The sequence below is a fragment of the Camarhynchus parvulus genome, chromosome 21 (assembly GCF_901933205.1).
Source record: "Camarhynchus parvulus chromosome 21, STF_HiC, whole genome shotgun sequence".
Lineage (NCBI taxonomy): Eukaryota > Metazoa > Chordata > Aves > Passeriformes > Thraupidae > Camarhynchus > Camarhynchus parvulus.
In genome coordinates, this window is record NC_044591.1 from 4,742,110 (window position 1) to 4,758,760 (window position 16,651).

At 47.0% G+C, this 16,651-nt stretch overlaps 1 protein-coding gene across 1 annotated transcript; it reads left to right on the top strand.

Annotated features, from left to right (window-relative positions):
• Window positions 1–1,404: 1,404 nt before the first annotated feature.
• On the top strand, window positions 1,405–16,611 carry WRAP73 (WD repeat containing, antisense to TP73). Its single transcript, XM_030963716.1, has 12 exons — window positions 1,405–1,539; window positions 2,600–2,752; window positions 3,299–3,415; window positions 9,694–9,766; window positions 10,574–10,677; window positions 11,455–11,541; window positions 12,064–12,198; window positions 12,285–12,362; window positions 13,635–13,740; window positions 14,210–14,335; window positions 15,039–15,230; window positions 16,160–16,611. The coding sequence occupies exons 1-12, from the start codon at window positions 1,471–1,473 to the stop codon at window positions 16,267–16,269; spliced, it is 1,350 nt and encodes a 449-aa protein (XP_030819576.1). The 5' UTR covers window positions 1,405–1,470; the 3' UTR covers window positions 16,270–16,611.
• The last annotated feature ends 40 nt before the right edge of the window (window positions 16,612–16,651 follow it).

Here is a 16,651-nt window from a genome sequence, read left to right on the forward strand (position 1 = left end):
GCTTGCTTTGCACTTTCCAAAAATATTTTGCAGAAAAAGCACCAGTCCAGTTGGTATCTGGAATTTTTTTTCCCCTTAAAAGATACAAGCATGGCTTGCCTTCCACTTTCCAAAATAGTTTTTTCCAGAAACTTTTTCCAGAAAAGCACCAGTCCAGTTGGTATCTGGAATTTTTTTCCCTTAAAAGATACAAGCATGGCTTGCTTTGCACTTTCCAAAAAAATTTTCCAGAAAAGCACCAGTCCAGTAGGTATCCAGAGTTTTTTTTCCCCTTAAAAGATATAAGCATGGCTTGCTTTTCATTTGTAAAAGCAAGAGGGAAAGTAGTATGAAATAGAAGCATTAAAGAAGGCAAACTAATAGAAAACTTTCGATATTCTGTCACAACCCCACCACAAATCACCCTCCAGCTGCATTATGGAGAAACTCACACACCCCCAGAGCAAGGGGCTTCCTTTTGTAGGTTTTTCCTTTCCTCCTACCTGAGTTTTGAGTTCCCCCGGAGGTTTCCCGCAGGCAGGAGTGGCCTGGGATTGAGGATCTACGTTATCTACCGCCCTGCACACGGGAGTAGCGTCCCGGTCGCCAAGGCAATGACATTGGAGCCGCTGAAAAGCTCTGTGAAAAGTGAGGCGAAATCCTTCCTGCCATAGGAGGCAGCTGAAACAGGGGGTGGGGAGTGCTCAGCCAAGCGTGCCAGGGAATTAAAGCTGGCCAAAGTGACGCCAGGGCGAGCTGGGCTGTGCGGGATGTAAGAGTGGGGACGCCCTGTGTGGAAAGGCAGAGCATTGGGAATATTTCTGTGTCTGTTCCCTGAAAGATTCAGGTGTCCTGTGGCTGCTGTCTCGCTGCGAGTCCTTCCTTTCAAAAAACTATCCTACACAGCATCGTTTCTATTAGTTCCTCTGTCCCCTCCATATTTATTTATCTATTAATTGATTGATTCCAGTCATTTCACATCCTTTTTGCTGCGGTCTCTCTATTCCAATTATTAGTTCCTCTGTCCCCTCCGGGGAATCTGGCGGGACATCCCACCTGTGCTCCCATTGCTGTCGGTAATTAGCCGGCAGTAGTGATTCGCCCGAAGGGCTGATTAATTAGCCAGAAGGGCCGGTTAATCAGTCAGGGCTATTACGTGCGCGGGACGCTGCCCGCGGAAAGGCGGCAGATAAGGGAGGGTTCCCTGAGGATATGGAAAGGAGGGGGAGCACGCCCCTCAGCTCATTAACCGCGTCATTACCCGGCTCATTAGCGGCTCATTTGCATACCAATGCGGCTCGCGCGCGCCTTTCCCGCGCGCTTCCCGCCGCCGGGCGCCCCCTGCCGGGCCGGCGCGGGGACCACAACTCCCGGCGTGCCCCGGGGCGGCCCCTCCCGCGCGGCCCCGCCCCTTTCCGGCGGGCCCCGGTGGAGCGGGAGCGGGCCGGGCGGAGCGCGGCGGGTTCGAATCCCGGCGGCGCCGCGCCCGCCATGAACTTCTCGGAGCTCTTCAAGCTCTCGGGGCTCCTGGGCCGCTTCTCCCCCGACGGAAGATGCCTGGTGAGTGCCGGCCGCGCTCAGCGGGGCCGTGCGGCCCGGGACGGGGCGGTTGGCGCGGCCCCGGACGGGGCGGTTGGCGCGGCCCCCGAGCGGCCGCTGCGCGGGGCCGGGCTGGGCTGGGCTGAGGGCGGGCGCTGCGGGGCAGCGATGGAGCCCCGGAGCCTGCGGGCCTGAGCTCAGAGGCTGCTGCCGAGGGGCTTTGAGGCACGAAGGGTCAACACCGGAGACATGAGTTAGGTTAAATTAACCTTAATCAGTTAGATGAATTAATACTTTAAATTATGTAGTACCTGAAGGGAGCCTGCAGGGAAGATGGACAGGGGCTTTTTACAACGGTTTGGAGAGGCTGGAGGAGGAAGAACAGCTTCAAACTGCCAAAGGGCAGGGTTAGATGGGATATTGGGAAGGAATTCTCTGTGAGGGTGGGCAGGCCCTGGCATGGGGTGCCCAGAGAAGCTGTGGCTGCCCCTGGATCCCTTGGAGTGTCCAAGGCCAGGTTGGACAGGGCTTGGAGCAGCCTGGGACAGTGGAAGGTGTCCCTGAATGGGCTTTAAGGTCCCTCCTAACCCAAACCATTAAGCGATTCTATGAAATAAAATAAATCATAAGACAGAAAGTAATTTTAAAAAAACTGGAGTTACTTACCCAGCAGTGATAAAATCAAGGATTCTATTTACTGCCCTAAAACCCCCTTTCCTCTGGGTTAGTTCTCACTGTAGTTTGCATTGGAGCTCAGTGCATATAGAACAGAATCCTGGACTGGTTTGGAGTGCAAGGAGCTTTAAAGCTCATCCAGTCCCATGCAGGGACACCTTCCACTATCCCAGATTGCTCCAAGCCCTGTCCAGCCTGGCCTTGGACACTTCCAGGGATGGGGCAGCCTTCTCTGGGCACCCCGTGCCAGTGGCTCACCACCCACAGGGAGGATTTTTTGTTTCTTTAAACACAACGTTGATGCTCTCTGAGCTAAATGTGCCATCACAGTGAGCCTGGCAGGGACAGCCCTGGTGCTCCATCCAGGATCCTGCCCCAGCTCAGCCCTGTCCCTGTTCCCCGCCAGGCCTCGTGTGTGCAGCACCGCTTGGTGGTTCGGGATGCCAGCTCCCTGCAGATCCTCCACCTCTACAGCTGCATGGATCAGATCCAGTACATCGAGTGGTCCTCGGACTCGCAGTTCATCCTGTGTGCCATGTACAAGCGGGGCATTGTCCAGGTGAGCATGAAAGCAGCACAGAGCGTGTTTTTCCTGCTGGGGTTTGGGTGTGATGTGAGTGAGAGCTTAACAGCCAGCACTAGTCTGAGGCTTTGCTGAAGCACCTGATGTTATTGATAACACAGTTGGAGGATAACCCAGCACATCAGGATTTTGAAAGCCACGACAAAAATCTTAGTTTGAAAAAGAATATTTTAGATAAAAATATCTAGCGAAACAGATCAGAATTGGAGATTATCTTACGGAAATAAATAACATGGAAGCTTGTTAAGTGAACTAAACCTGTTTAAATATTGGACATTCAGTATATTTATCACAGAAAAAATCCAACCCCCCATCATTTGCCATTTCCATGACCACACAAAGTACGGGACTCACTTTTGCAGCGGGATCCAGCGCCAGTCCTTCATGGCTGCGGGTGGTTGGGTATTGCTGAGCTGCCTGAGCTGGGATGCAGGAGCCTGTTGCCAGCTGCAGGGAATCCTGCTGAGCAGAGGTTTGGCTGAGCTGATGCTTCCTGCCCGGTGTGGTTGCTCCCTGCCCCAGGTCTGGTCCCTGGAGCAGCCGGAGTGGTACTGTAAGATCGACGAGGGCTCCGCGGGATTGGTGGCCTCATGCTGGAGTCCGGACGGGCGTCACATCCTCAACACCACCGAGTTCCATGTGAGTGTGCAGGCAGGCTTGCTCCCCTCGGTGTCAGATGTTGCTGTCTGCCCTTTGCCTCCTAAAATAACCCAAAGCCCTTAAAGCTGCAGCAGTGGTGGAGAGCACGGATGCAGCTCTGTACTCCTGTGTGCGACTCGGGTTAATTCCAGGTTATGTGTTTGTTGTGCCACTAAGTGGAACATTTAAGGGTTTTTTCCTCTTGCTTCTGGTGAGAAGGTAGAAAATGGACACTTTGAATTTAAAGGTAAAATTGTTTGGTTTAGAACATATCCTGATGTTTTTGATTTTGATGGCATTCATCACAACAGTCTTAGAAATTCAGTATGTTGCTTGCATGGTGAGAAAAGCTCAAGATTTCTAGTTAAAAAAACCCAAACCATAAGCATTTCAGAGTGATTTTGAATTAAAACTTACAGACCTATTGACTTATGAGATTTAGATCCAGATCCTGAAAATATTTTCCCAGTTGTTTGATTTGACACACAGGAGCCAGACCACTGGTAGGACTACTTGTGAAATTAAAACACCTTTAACGCTTATTAAAACCCATATTGGGGAATGCTACTTAATGTAGAATCCAAATTGGTTTGTGAATGGTCAGTTTATTGGAAAACTTGTGGATTCTGACTTTTCCACCTTTTGGATTAGAGCTGATGATTGCTGTTATTGAGTACAACAATGAAGGGTCAGAAAATAGCCAAGAACAGCATGTTAGACACTTTCTTTTTGTATTTACTCCTTCCAAACCTGTGGAAGGGTTTTAGGTGACAGGATCTTGTGCCATAACGCTGGTTAGCACAGAATTCACATGCTGCAGTGCAAGATTCCCCCTTTTTTTTGGGTAAATCCCAAAAATTAGTTAGTAGGATATTAGGATATCCTAAAATTGTTAGTAGGATATTGCTGTAGACTCTGCTGTGTGTATGTACAGACCCACTCCCCCATCCCTCTAGATAGGAGTGATAAGTTTAGGCCTTGATTTTCCTAGGTGTGAATTGCCCTGATAGCAGCAATAAAAATTAAAAACAAGCCCAGAACTCCAGCCTGGAGGCAGAGCAGCCATCCCTGCTGGTCAGGCAGCAGCAGAGGAGGCAGAACTGCAGTCTGGGGCTGTGTGAGGCTCCCAGAGAAGATCTCGTGGCACGTGCATGTGGGGGTGGACCAGGGAGGATTTATTGCCTCCCAACAGAACTCGGTTTGACCTTAGAGGATTTCATTAAGCCTTTGCCAAGTTGGCATCTGTGTTGGGATAAGTTTCCTTTCCAGCTGTAAACAGGTTGCTAAATTAGCTGTTGTCAGACAGCTGCCAGGGCCAGGCCGTGGTTGGAGCTGTGTTTAGTCCCTCCCTGCTAAATCCACAGTCTGGAGGGATGGATGTGGGCAGTGCTCAGGATATTTAATATCAGCGTCTTATCAAATCCACTGACTGCCTGGAGGGTTTGGGGGTTCCCTGTCAGCCAGCTCAGCTGGGCTTTGGTCACTTCCAAACAGCACCACTCGTTATTCCTCAGGTCAATGTGTGAACTCCAGTGAGAGCTTCCAAGGAACTTCCTTGTTCCTTGAGGAATAAGAAAGGTTTTTTTTAAAGGTTATGGTTGGGCTAATTTCTTTCTAGCAATCTGTACTTACCAGTGCCTCAGAAAAATCATTACAGAATCCCAGAGTATTTGGAGTTGGGAGGGCCCTCTGGAGATCATCCAGTCCAACCCCCCTGCCAAGGCAGGGTCACCTGGAGCAGGTGACACAGAAATGCATCCAGGTGGGTTTGGAATGTCTCCAGAGAGGGAGATTCCCTGCCCTCCCTGGGAAGCTGTTCCAGTGCTCTGCCATTCTCCATGGAAAGAAATTCTTCCTCATGTTGAGGTGGAAAACTCATGTTGTAGTTTATGGCCATTACTCCTTGTCCTGTCACTGGCGCCTAAAAAAGGAGTCTGGCACCATCCTTTGACACTTGGAACTCATCAGCTAATTTGTAGGGTTTCTGTGTGTTCCTCCTCTACTGAAATTCACTCTGGGAGGCAGTTCCACATTATCAGTGTGTCCTGTGGAGGGTGTTAAGCCCCATTTGACTCCTTCCAATGCCAGAATTTACAGGCACAGATAGAGTTTAACCAACAGCTGCAGGTAAAGGATCTGAAAGAAAGCAAATGGATCCTCTTCACTTTCTGAAAGTGCTCAAAGCCAGGTTGGACAGGGCTTGGAGCAGCCTGGCCTAGTGGAAGATGTCCCTGCCCGTGGCAGGGGTGGGATAAGATGAGCTTTAAGGTCCCTTCCAGCCCAAGCCATCCTGGCGTTCTCTGCTTCCTCATGACCCTCGCATTTTGGGATAAATAGTGTGAAGATGTTCTGGAGTGTTTCTCTGAAGAGCTGTGCTTACAAACTACACACTTGGTACTTTGTCTCATTCCATGTCAAGTCCTCAAGCATTAAGGAGCTTCTTTGGAGCTGCAGCAGCAGGGAGAAGTGTGTGTTTCTGTGTGTATCCCAGCTAATCCTTAGTAACTGTGCGTGGCTGCGTTGGCTGAAAAATGCTTCCTGGCGAGGAATGTACTCTGAATAATCTTCTGAAATCCAGTGCTGACAGACACTGCTGTGTGAGGGGGCTGAGTGACCCAGTCAAGTCTGGGACAAGAGTTGACAGTCATTTGAGCTGTAGGTTGTTTAAAAGTGTGTTTTTGTCTGCTGAAAATCACCAGTCCTACACCTGCCTGGAGCTGTCAACATCGGGCCATGGTCCTGGGCCACTGTTTATCACGTTACCATCTAAATACTTTTTATTTCTCAGCTGTTTTTAGGCTATTTTAAAAATGTTTCTGCTTTTGGTTTGTTTTTCCACTGCAAAACAACAGCTGAAAACTTCTCAGACACCATTATTGTGAGGATTTGAGTTTGACAACTCCACTCAATCTATGCTGAAGAGAAAGTTTCCTCCAAAAGGAGCAGTGGAGAAAGGCTTGCTGCAGACTTAACTAATCATGGGCTGTTCTCCTTCTATAAAAACAATTGTCCCTTCTCCATGAATTCCCTGAGAAAGGCAACGAGCAGCAATGGAAATTTCCTGTCATTTTTGTAGCGTTTGGTTTCTTTTCTCACCCTGTGTTTGGTGTTTCTATTGCTCCTGATCCTGTCTGCAAGCTGTGACATAATCCTTCTAATCTTCTTCATCTCATTTATGTTGGCAACTTGAATGAGATTGTGGAATGTTCCAGGTGGGAATATGAAGGTTTTCCCTTTCTGTCACAATTCAGTTGTAAACACAACGTTAAGGGAAGGGGGTGTGAAATCCATACATTAAGCACATAATGTGAGTTTCTCTGTAGGAATGTCTGAGTGGGCACAAATGGAACAACAGTAAAAGATCCTGCTTTCAGGAAGTAAAATGATTTGGTTTTAAATGTTCCTAGCACTAGACCAAACCATCCAGTTGTGTGAGTTGGATGAGAAGTTACAATGGAATTATAGAATGTATCTGTGTGCTTCCCTCTGAGCCTGCAGCCCTTGCAGGGGAGAGAGTGGAGCTGAACAAAGAATGACAGGATGAGAGGAGACAGCCTCAAGCTCTGCCAGGAGGGGAGGGTCAGGTTGGACATCAGGAGGAATTTCTTCATGGAAAAGGTGGTCAGGGGCTGCCCAGGGAGATGGGTGGTGGAGTCCCCATCCCTGGAGGTGGCACTCTGGGCTGGGTGACAAAGTGGGGATCAGGCACAAGTTGGATTGGACTTGATGATCCTGGTGGTTTTTTCCAGCCTCAATGAATCTGTGAATAGAGGATTTGAAACAAGATGATCTTTAAGGTCCCTTCCTGACTGTGATTCTATGATCTTGTTAGATATTAAAGGTGTCTTGTGGCTGACAGATGGAGTGAAGATGAGGGCTTTGCTTTTCAGACACTTAGAGGCATCCTGTTTAGTTGTAGTCCAGGTGTATTTTTGTGTGTGTGACTGTGCCACGAAATGTGTGCTGGCCTCCTGAGGCTTGGAGCAGGCAGTGTGGTCCAGGATGGGAATGTGTTTGATGCCCAGCAGGCCAGGGGAGCTGTTCATGAGGCTGAGGAGCAGCACTCAGATGCCTTTGTCAGGAAAAATGATGATCCAGCCCTGAGCATTCGAAGCCTGCAGCTGCTAAGCTTGTATTAAGTGGCTGGAGAATGTGTGCTGTGTGTTTTGCTCAGGGGAGGCAGGGCAGCCAGTGCATTTAGGGATGCAATTAATAGTCCCCAGCAGCATTTCAGTGCTGCAGTTGCTGCAGAGGAATGTGTGGAGGCATTGTGTTGGTATTTTTAAAGTAAATCTTGCCTGAGGAGCAGACTGACAGCGCTGGCTTTGGGTGGCCGGAAGTGAGCGGCCCCAGGGTCATTAATCAATAAAAGTTGATTAATGTTCATCTCGTGGGTTTCTCCAGGAGCTGCTGAACTTAGAGGAGGAGGTTCTGCCCCTCTGCCCTGCCCAGGTGATGCCTCCAGCCCTGGGGTCCCAGCATAGGAAGGACCTGGAGCTTCTGCAGAGAGTCCAGAGGAGACCCCAGGGTGATCAGAGGGATGGAGCAGCTCTGCTGGGAGAGTTGGGATTGTCCAGCCTGGAGAGGAGAAGCTTTGGGGTGACCTCAGTGTGGCTCTCCAGTGCCTGAAGGGAACTTACAGGGAAGATGGACAGAGACAACTTCCAAGAGCCTGGAGTGACAGGGCAAGGGGGAATGGCTTGCCACTGACAGAGGGCAGGGTTAGGTGAGATACTGGGAAGAAATCCTTCCCTGTGGGGTTGGGTAGGGCTTGGAGCCACTTGGTCTACTGGAAAGTGTCTGTGTCTATGGCAGAGGGCGGGACAAGATGAGCTTTAAGGTCCCTTCCAGCCCAAATAATTCTGTGATTCCATGGGGAAAGATTTCTGTGTTATTTCTTCAAATCCCAGAAGTTTCCTGATGTGTAAGGCAGGAAGGTCTATTTGGGATTCCATGGATCTCTGATGGGGAGACAGTGTTTATTTGGACTCTGAAGCTTGGCTTGAACCCTGTAAATCCCTTGAATTCTGCTTCCCACCAAAACTGATCATGTCAACAAGGGAAAATCCTCCAATTTCTGTTGCAGCACAGAGCCTGCAGTGTTACCAGTGAGGCACATCCATAGGCTGCTCCCTCAGCATCCTTTGTCACCATTGAGCAGTGCCAGGTCCTTCAGGGAAGGAAAAGCTGTGTTGAGGGCAAACCTGCAGAAAGGTGGAGGAGAACCTTCCTCCTGAGGCTGCTGGGCTGTGTGGGAGGAGGAGCAAATAGGGACAATTCTGGTGTTTTACACAATGGATCAGAATTAATTTTGGTGTTCAATAATTCCGGGAAAGCTTTGTGATAGAGGTGCTTCTCTGGAAAAAGTTCTACCTGTAGCTGTTCCTTGGTGCAGTAAAATGCAGGAAAACACAAGTTCAGAACCTGAGTGTGGAAACATTCCTTGCTCCAGCTCCAAATGCAAAGGTTCACGTGCCATCCTGGTGCATGCCCGTGTGTCTGGGGCTGCCGTTGCTAAGGGAGAGGGAGTATTTGTTTTTAATTGGGTAATGTGCAGATGGCAAGGCAGAGCCTGCAGTGCAGCTGTGACCTTGGGGAGCTGTGGGGAGGCTGGGTCTGCCTTGGTGCTTGTGGAGGCACAGTTCTCCAGAAATCCCCCAAACACCAGTGTAAAGCCTTGCTTTGCATAGCAGGTTTTGGCTGTCTGAATTTTTCAGTAATTCTGTAAGGGTGCCTGAGGAGGGAAGAGCAAAACACAATTCAGCCATCAAAGTTGAGGGTTTCTAAATGTTGTAAAATCCAGCTCAATGTTCATACTTGATAGCCTTTTCCCAAGGGATACAGTGTCTGAAGGGGCTGTAACTTGTCATCCATTCTTAAAGGCAGGAAAGTCCCCATCTCTCCTCCAGATTCTGTTTTTCCAACTGCACAGTGACTCTGGGCAATAGATTGGGATGATGTTTGTGCTAATATCAGGAACTTCGTGTTTGTGAAGAGGTTTTCTCCATATCAGTGGTGTGAATTTTGTGTCCCCATCTAGAGTACTTGTGTAAGTTTGGGTAAATTCCCTGCTAACTGCCAGAAATTGGGAAAGAATTCCTCATAGCTGCTTCCCAGGTCATTGTGTTACACAAAACAGCTGCAGAATAATTAATTAATCACAGAATTTTCATCGAGCCACTTTGTGTTGCTGAATTAGGTTGATGTTTTCCTGTTGATGATTATTATTTTTTTTAATCTACACAAATAACCAAAACTGCTCCCTGTCTCTGTGCCAGCTGCGAATCACGGTGTGGTCCTTGTGCACCAAGTCTGTGTCTTACATCAAGTACCCCAAAGCATGCCAGCAAGGTAAGTGTCACACACCTGGCTGGGAATGGTCCTTTAACGTGGCAGAAAGGGAAAATGACTTTAATGTGATGACAAACCCCATTTTTGGGAACAGAGTCTGCTTCTGTCCCTTCTGAGCAGCACCTGCAGCCAGGTTGTGGTGTCTGAGTGAAGGATTCCAGCTGATCCATGTGCCTGCTCTTCACATGTGCATCTGTGTTGTGTTTGCCTCTGAGGGATCCTTTAAGACATTAAATTATGCTGGACGTGCTCACAATGAAAAACATTAATCCAGAGTGTCTTTTGTCATCTTCTGCATATGAAAATGCTGGGAAGGGAAGCTTGTGTCAGGGCTGTCAGACCACATGGCTGTGGTGAGCAGTTTCCTGCCCAAGGCTTGTATCCCAGAGATGACAAAGACAATTATGTATTCCATGCAGAATCCAGGAGGATGGGGAGCAATGCCTGGGAGTTGGTGGAAACCTGATGGTTGCATAACTGATCCATTTAGCCAGGCTAAATGAAGTGGTTATTTGAAAGCTGTTGGGTTTATATAACAACTGTCAGTGGTTAGATGTGTTTTGAAGCACGCTGGAGCTCTGCATCCTGAGAAATTGTACATTCTGAGCTTAAAAATTGCTGACACAATGAATCAGTAACACTGCGCTTTGCCTTGATTAATGTGACCTTCTGTGAAGAGACTCTGGCTCCTCTTTTAGTTCTGCTTTGAATTGGGAGTAACTGTGCCTCGCTGAAGACTCATCAGCCCTTCTGCTTTCTTGTCTGATTTCTATTTAAGCCAGTTTTAATTAATCTGTGCCATGGCAGGGGTGGCTTTCACCAAGGACGGGCGCTACATGGCCGTGGCGGAGCGCCGCGACTGCAAGGATTTCATCAGCATCTTCGTGTGCAGAAACTGGCAGCTCCTCAGGGTAAGCTCTGCCTCTGCTCTGGAGTTATTTGCACATCTTGCACACCACTCCATTAGAAACAGTGAGAGCAGCAAGTGCTTGGTGCTTGGGACATGTGATATAAACTGTTCACACATGGGATCAGTCCATGGAGGGTGGCATTGGCCACGGGCTGGATCTGGGCAATTAAACCTCACTAAGAACTTGTCTGCGTCTTGTGTCACCTGTAATTTGGGAATTCTGAGCCTCACCAGAAGCTGAGAGAAAATTTGGGAAATACCCCTGAATGTTTGTCATGTTCCTGGGCTCTTCCCTAATGAACCTTGGAGTGGAAGCTGTGGCTGCCCCATCCCTGGAAGTGTCCAAGGCCAGGTTGGATGGAGCTTGGAGCAACCTGGGCTAGTGGAAGGTGTCCTTGTCCCTTCCAGCTGTCCCTGTAAGGTCCCTTCCAGCTCAGACTGTTCTGGGATTATGTGATCCTGTACTTGCTTTAAGACAAGGAATTAGGCCTCCTGGATTTTTGACTGATTCAGTGTAACTAATTTAATTCTGTTATGAAATGCTCTTCATTTGAAGGTATAGAAACTTTCTGCTTTTCTATAGAGGGGATCAAAGATCCCCTGAATGCAGCATGTATTACAAGAGGAAATATTTTTGTTGCTACTCTGGCATACAAAAAGCTCGTTTTGTGTTTGTGGTAGGCCTTGAAAGGTTAAAACGGAACATTCTGTCAGCTTAGATGCAACAGGATTTGTTGACATGTTTCAAATGGTTTTGTGGTTTCTCTTTTGTGGGCAGCATTTTGACACTGAAACCCAGGATCTGTTTGGGATTGAATGGGCTCCCAATGGCTGTGTGCTGGCAGCATGGGACACGTGCCTAGAGGTAAGAGGAAAAGCAGATTATTTTCTTGAAGAGCTCAAGTTAGTGTTTGGCCATCATGTGTAAAGCAGTGACTAACATAATTAGTGTTTAAAATGTTTCTTTTGAACATGAAAGGGTGTGAGTCCAGCTTTTGTTAAATATTATATTTGTGTTGGGGATGGGTGTCCTTGCAAGTGGATGTCACTGTTCTTTAAATCTTCAATGACAGCAAATTATTTCTAATCTTTCTTGCAAAAAATTGTAAATATTGCAGAAGCTGCTATTGAAATAATGAAAGAATAATGTAAGAATGTAAGAATCTTCTACAGCTTTACTGACATTGCACTGCACAGTGATTTTACAGTTACTGAAAGTACTCATCCAAAAAGAGAGCAACGAAGCCTCTTAACTCATAGATAAGAGACCATTTGTACCTTTGTATTTAACTTGCATGTGAATCAGGCAGAGTTTGGCAGGATGATTTGCCTGCCTGTGGTTTTCAGCAGCATTGCTGGATTTTGGAGTGGCTGTGCTGTGTTTCAGTACAAGGTGCTGCTGTACTCCCTCGATGGGCGGCTGCTCTCCTCCTACCGTGCCTACGAGTGGCCCCTGGGCATCAAATCAATTGCCTGGAGTCCCAGCAGCCAGTTCCTGGCCATTGGCAGCTTTGATGAAAAGGTGAGAAGTGTTTCCTGCCTCTTTTATCTAAATCATTTGAAGAACTTTGCCCTAACAGTCTCCCCTTGCCACGTTTCCTGAGCCAGGTGCGTATCCTGAACCATGTGACGTGGAAGAAGATCACAGAGCTTGAGCATCCAGCAGTCATTACCAGCAAAAAGACTGTAAGTGTGGATCCCAAATCCATGGAGTCCTTAGCAGAGCTTGGGTGCTGTTGTTTGTATCTGCAAGATGCTCATTAATCCATTTAATTCTGGAGACTTTTCTCTTTTTTTTTTCCTGCCAGGGCTTGGGAAATTGCATGGCAACCCAGACATGTAACAAAAAAGGGGAATCCTTTCAAACTTGATGGAATATGTGTCTGTGATCATCTCTCTTGAGCAGTAATAGATTCTCAGATGCTCCTGTCACATGCCAATGTATTTTGGGTGGTGGCTGCATTACAGATTTGGGTGTGCAGCCGATGGCTAACTGGAAAACTGTACAGGAGAGATTTGTCTCAGCTTTATACAATTCCTAACTTTAAACAGTGCTGGAACTGGATTGTGTTCAGATTTTCCATCCTGTGTGGACAGGCTCATCCAGCTCACCTAAAGGGCATTTCCTGGAACATCTGTCAGCATTGATTTTTATCCTTTATACCTGTACCTGCAAGGCCTGACAGATTCTGGGCTGTTGGCAGCAGGTGCAGAGCTGCTGTTCCCAAAATCCTAAGCTGATCTCATCCCTGGAGGTAATGAGAACAGTGTGTGGTGCTGTTTGCCATTGCAGAGGGACTGAACAGACCTCCTGGAAGAGTTTTATGTGTGGATTGTAAGCCTGCAGTATTCACATGACTCTGCCTCTTAACCAGAAGCCAGGCACGAGCCATTAAAGCACCTCAGCAAAGCTTCTCACGGCTGAAAAATGCCTTAACTTCCAGTTAGGTGTAAAATATGTCATGGAAAACAAATGGAAATAGCTCTGTTAATCTCCACTACACAGACAGGAATTGCAGTTGCTGTGTTTTATCCTGGTGCTTGTGTTCAGGAATATGTTGCAGGCACACTAAAATATTTTTGCTATTTTCCTTCTGCAGCGCTACACTTTGTTTGTGACAGAATCAGATTAAAGATTTTGGGTTGTAAAAATGAGATTCATGTTCCCACTGTAATGGGGATGATTTAATTTGCTGTCAGAAATAATGAACGAGGTGCACTCCCTGGGGCTGATTCTCTGGAGTGTTTTTCCTGATCATGGTTCCAAATGGCCCATGATTCACTGGGAATACTGGATTCTAGATCTGCCTACTGAAGCCCTTTCCTCTGTTGATGAACCAGGGGATGCTGAGGTGTACTAAATGTGCAAATGAGCCAGTGGGATGTGGGTGTTTGGTAACAGCCCATGTTCTAACTCTCCGAGGCCCTTCTGTAGAGCTCTCACTTGTTTCTTTGTAGATTGTGTATAAAGAAGTGGAGAAATCCCCAACTCTTGGCACAGAGAGACTTTCTTTCCCTCCAACAAGAGCATTGGCTAGTTCTCTCTTCAGCACACAGAGTAAATGTAAGCCAAAGTTTACTCAAACCAGACACTTGAGTTTGCCTTGGGAAGTCTTTAAATAAACATTGTAGGTGAACTCTGCCCCTTGGACGGTGGAACAGATCCTCTGGATGTTCTCTAGGGCAGTAAAAATCAGTCTCAGTCTTTGTGGCACTGTAAATCACCTTTGGTTAACAGTGTTTGAAATACTAGTTAAAAGGTAGTAGAAAGATGAATCTCTCCTCATTTTCCTGATTTAATCTCAGTCTTGCCTGAATTTCCAGCCTTTTCTTTTCTGTAGGAGGGCAGGAATAGTAGTAGGGTAGCTGTGTGAAGATGTAGTATCTTAAAACAATCGAAATTTTGATTGGAACTTCTTGGAGAAGAGTAAAATATGGTCCTATCACTTCAGAGATGAGGGGTTTGAACAGTTGGATATAAATGCATTGTCCATCCAGGCTCACTTAGTGAAATACTTTTATTTCCTGTTCAGATGACATTTGCCAAGTGCCAGTTTCTTTACACTACATCAAACCAGTTGCTGACAAGGCAAATCCCAAAGTGGGAGTTGGGATGTTGGCCTTCAGTGCAGATAACTGTTTCCTGGCAACCAAAAATGGTAAGTTCCGACTGCCCTGCCTTAGAGGGGAAACCATGTGGGGCATGTGGGGGTTTCCTTAGCAGAGATGATCCTTTGCACTATAAAAAGAGTCATGGCCCTGTAAAATCAGCTCTGTTGTGAGAGGTGTAACTACAGAGGAATCCCAGCCTGTCTTGTAGTGTGTGTTAACTGTTGTGAGCTGCCAGAACTGCTGATCAGGGCATGAACTCAGCCTTGGCCCTGTATTTAATAAAAATAGTGGGGTTTTATATTTCTTCAAGTTTGTGTGAGCACACTATTGAAAATGAAACAAATCTTCCTGCTTACAGCCTGGGTCTCTTAAAAGGCAGAACTCTGCACAACCTATAGCAGGAGGAATTCTGACTTCCTGAATAGTGAAACTCATGGAATTAATGTTCCATTTTTCCCTTTGGTCCTGAGGGGCTGTTTGTGCCTGGATGCCAGAGCTCTGGATCAGGTGCAAAACCCATCAGACAAATGTGATAAAAGCCAAGGAAGGACTGGGAGATGGATTAGATCACTTTTACCTCTTTTTGCAGTATTTCCTGAAGGCTCTGCTTGGCATAACTCAAGTGTTGCTAACCCTGGGGTGTACCTAAAGATTTGTGTCATACAAATTTGTTTGTTCCTGTGCATTTAGAAAAACCACGTGTGATCCTTTTATCCTCCAGCTATCACACAATTGCTGCTTCCCCTGCAGATAACATTCCCAACGCTGTGTGGATCTGGGACATCAGGAAGCTGAAGCTGGCAGTGGTTTTGGAGCAGCTGTACACGATCCAGTGCTTCCAGTGGGACCCCTGCCAGCCCCGCCTGGCTGTGTGCACGGGCAGCAGCAGAGTGTACCTGTGGTCCCCAGCTGGCTGTGTCGTCGTGAAGGTGCCTGGGGAAGGTGAGCACACAACCTCCCAGCAACTGCTCAGTTGTTGGAGCCCTGGCTGCTGAGAATTTTAGAGTTTCTGTGCTGGAAAAAGTTTCTCCCCAAAAGAACACTGCATTTCACCTGAGGCCGTGGAGAAGGCTTCCAAACTGGAATGATAAAACTGGGATTGTGGGTGTGGAGTTTGAATAGAAGTGTGTAATATCACAGGGTGGAAAACCTAGAGTTTAAGGGTTTAGAATACAGTGATATATATAAAGCAAGATGGAGGTTTTAGGGTGGAGGCTCCCCCTTTCCCCCCTTTCCCCCTTTCCCCCTTTCCCCCTTTCCCCTTTCCCCCTTTCCCCCTTTCCCCCTTTCCCCCTTTCCCCCTCTTCCATGGGTTTGGGTGGTTTTGTGTAACGGGATAAAGAACTCCACATTGCAGGTCATGGGTGGTTGGTTATTGGGTTAAAATTAAAAATAATTTAGGTGTCATTTCTTAATTGGACAGTTTAGCCTTAAAAGGCCTTGTAGAGGGAGAGATGGGGCTCCATTTTTAGTTTGAGTGAAGTGCTGTAGAACTCAGGGTTTGTAAGACTGTAATATAGATAAGAACTAATAAACATCTGAGTCCCAACAAGAAATAACATCTGACACATTTAATCCTGATCCTGACAGAAAAGAAGCAAAGAATCTGGACTCAGTGAAAAATATTATTCCATTTATAAATTGATCTGAGTGTTATTCTGGAAAGAGCTCAGGTGTGTTCTTGGAGCTGTTTAAAAACAGGTGTTTTCACCCTCAGGAGAAGAGGAGCTCATAGTGAGACACAGGAAATGTCTCAGGGACAGCACAGGGCCAGCAGGGATTTATTTGTGTGGCTGATTCCAGCTGCCTTTTCCTCCTGCAGGAGGATGGGCTGCCAGCTCCTGGCTGACACACTGATCTCTTCCCTGCAGGTGACTTCCAGATTGTGTCTCTCTCCTGGCATTCCAGTGGGGACTCCATGCTGCTCCTGAGTAAGGACCACTTCTGTGTGTGTTACTTGGAAAGAGAAGAGGTAAAATAAAAGAACTAAAATGCATTAAAACTGCTCCCAAGTCTGAGGAAGAAAGAGGAAAGGAGTGAAAACCTGTTGCCCAGTCTGAAGTGTTTGTATTTATAAGTTATTTATTTGAAGGAGCTCCAAGCTCAGTGTGTGAAATACTGTGACTGCATTTGAATGAAGTGATGTAGCAAGTGAAATGTAAGGAATGAGTGTCTATTGACAGAAAACCTGAATATTGAGGGAGTTGATCTTTTTCAACTCTGAACCCTTATTTTCTAAAACTGTAGCTCTGTGTATATATAATGTATAGCTATTATTTAAATTTTCTATTTCCAATAAATATTTTGATAGTTACAAACTATAAACCTGCACCTCTGCACTTGAAAGTCTGTTTCAGTGTGAT

Excerpts from the sequence above, each read along its gene's own strand:
- WRAP73 (XM_030963716.1), top strand. The coding sequence starts at position 1,471 with ATGAACTTCTCGGAGCTCTTCAAGCTCTCGGGGCTCCTGGGCCGCTTC. Across the intron at positions 10,678-11,454 it reads GAAACTGGCAGCTCCTCAGG|CATTTTGACACTGAAACCCA; the intron begins GTAAGCTCTGCC and ends TTTTGTGGGCAG. Across the intron at positions 13,741-14,209 it reads CTTCAGCACACAGAGTAAAT|ATGACATTTGCCAAGTGCCA; the intron begins GTAAGCCAAAGT and ends TTTCCTGTTCAG.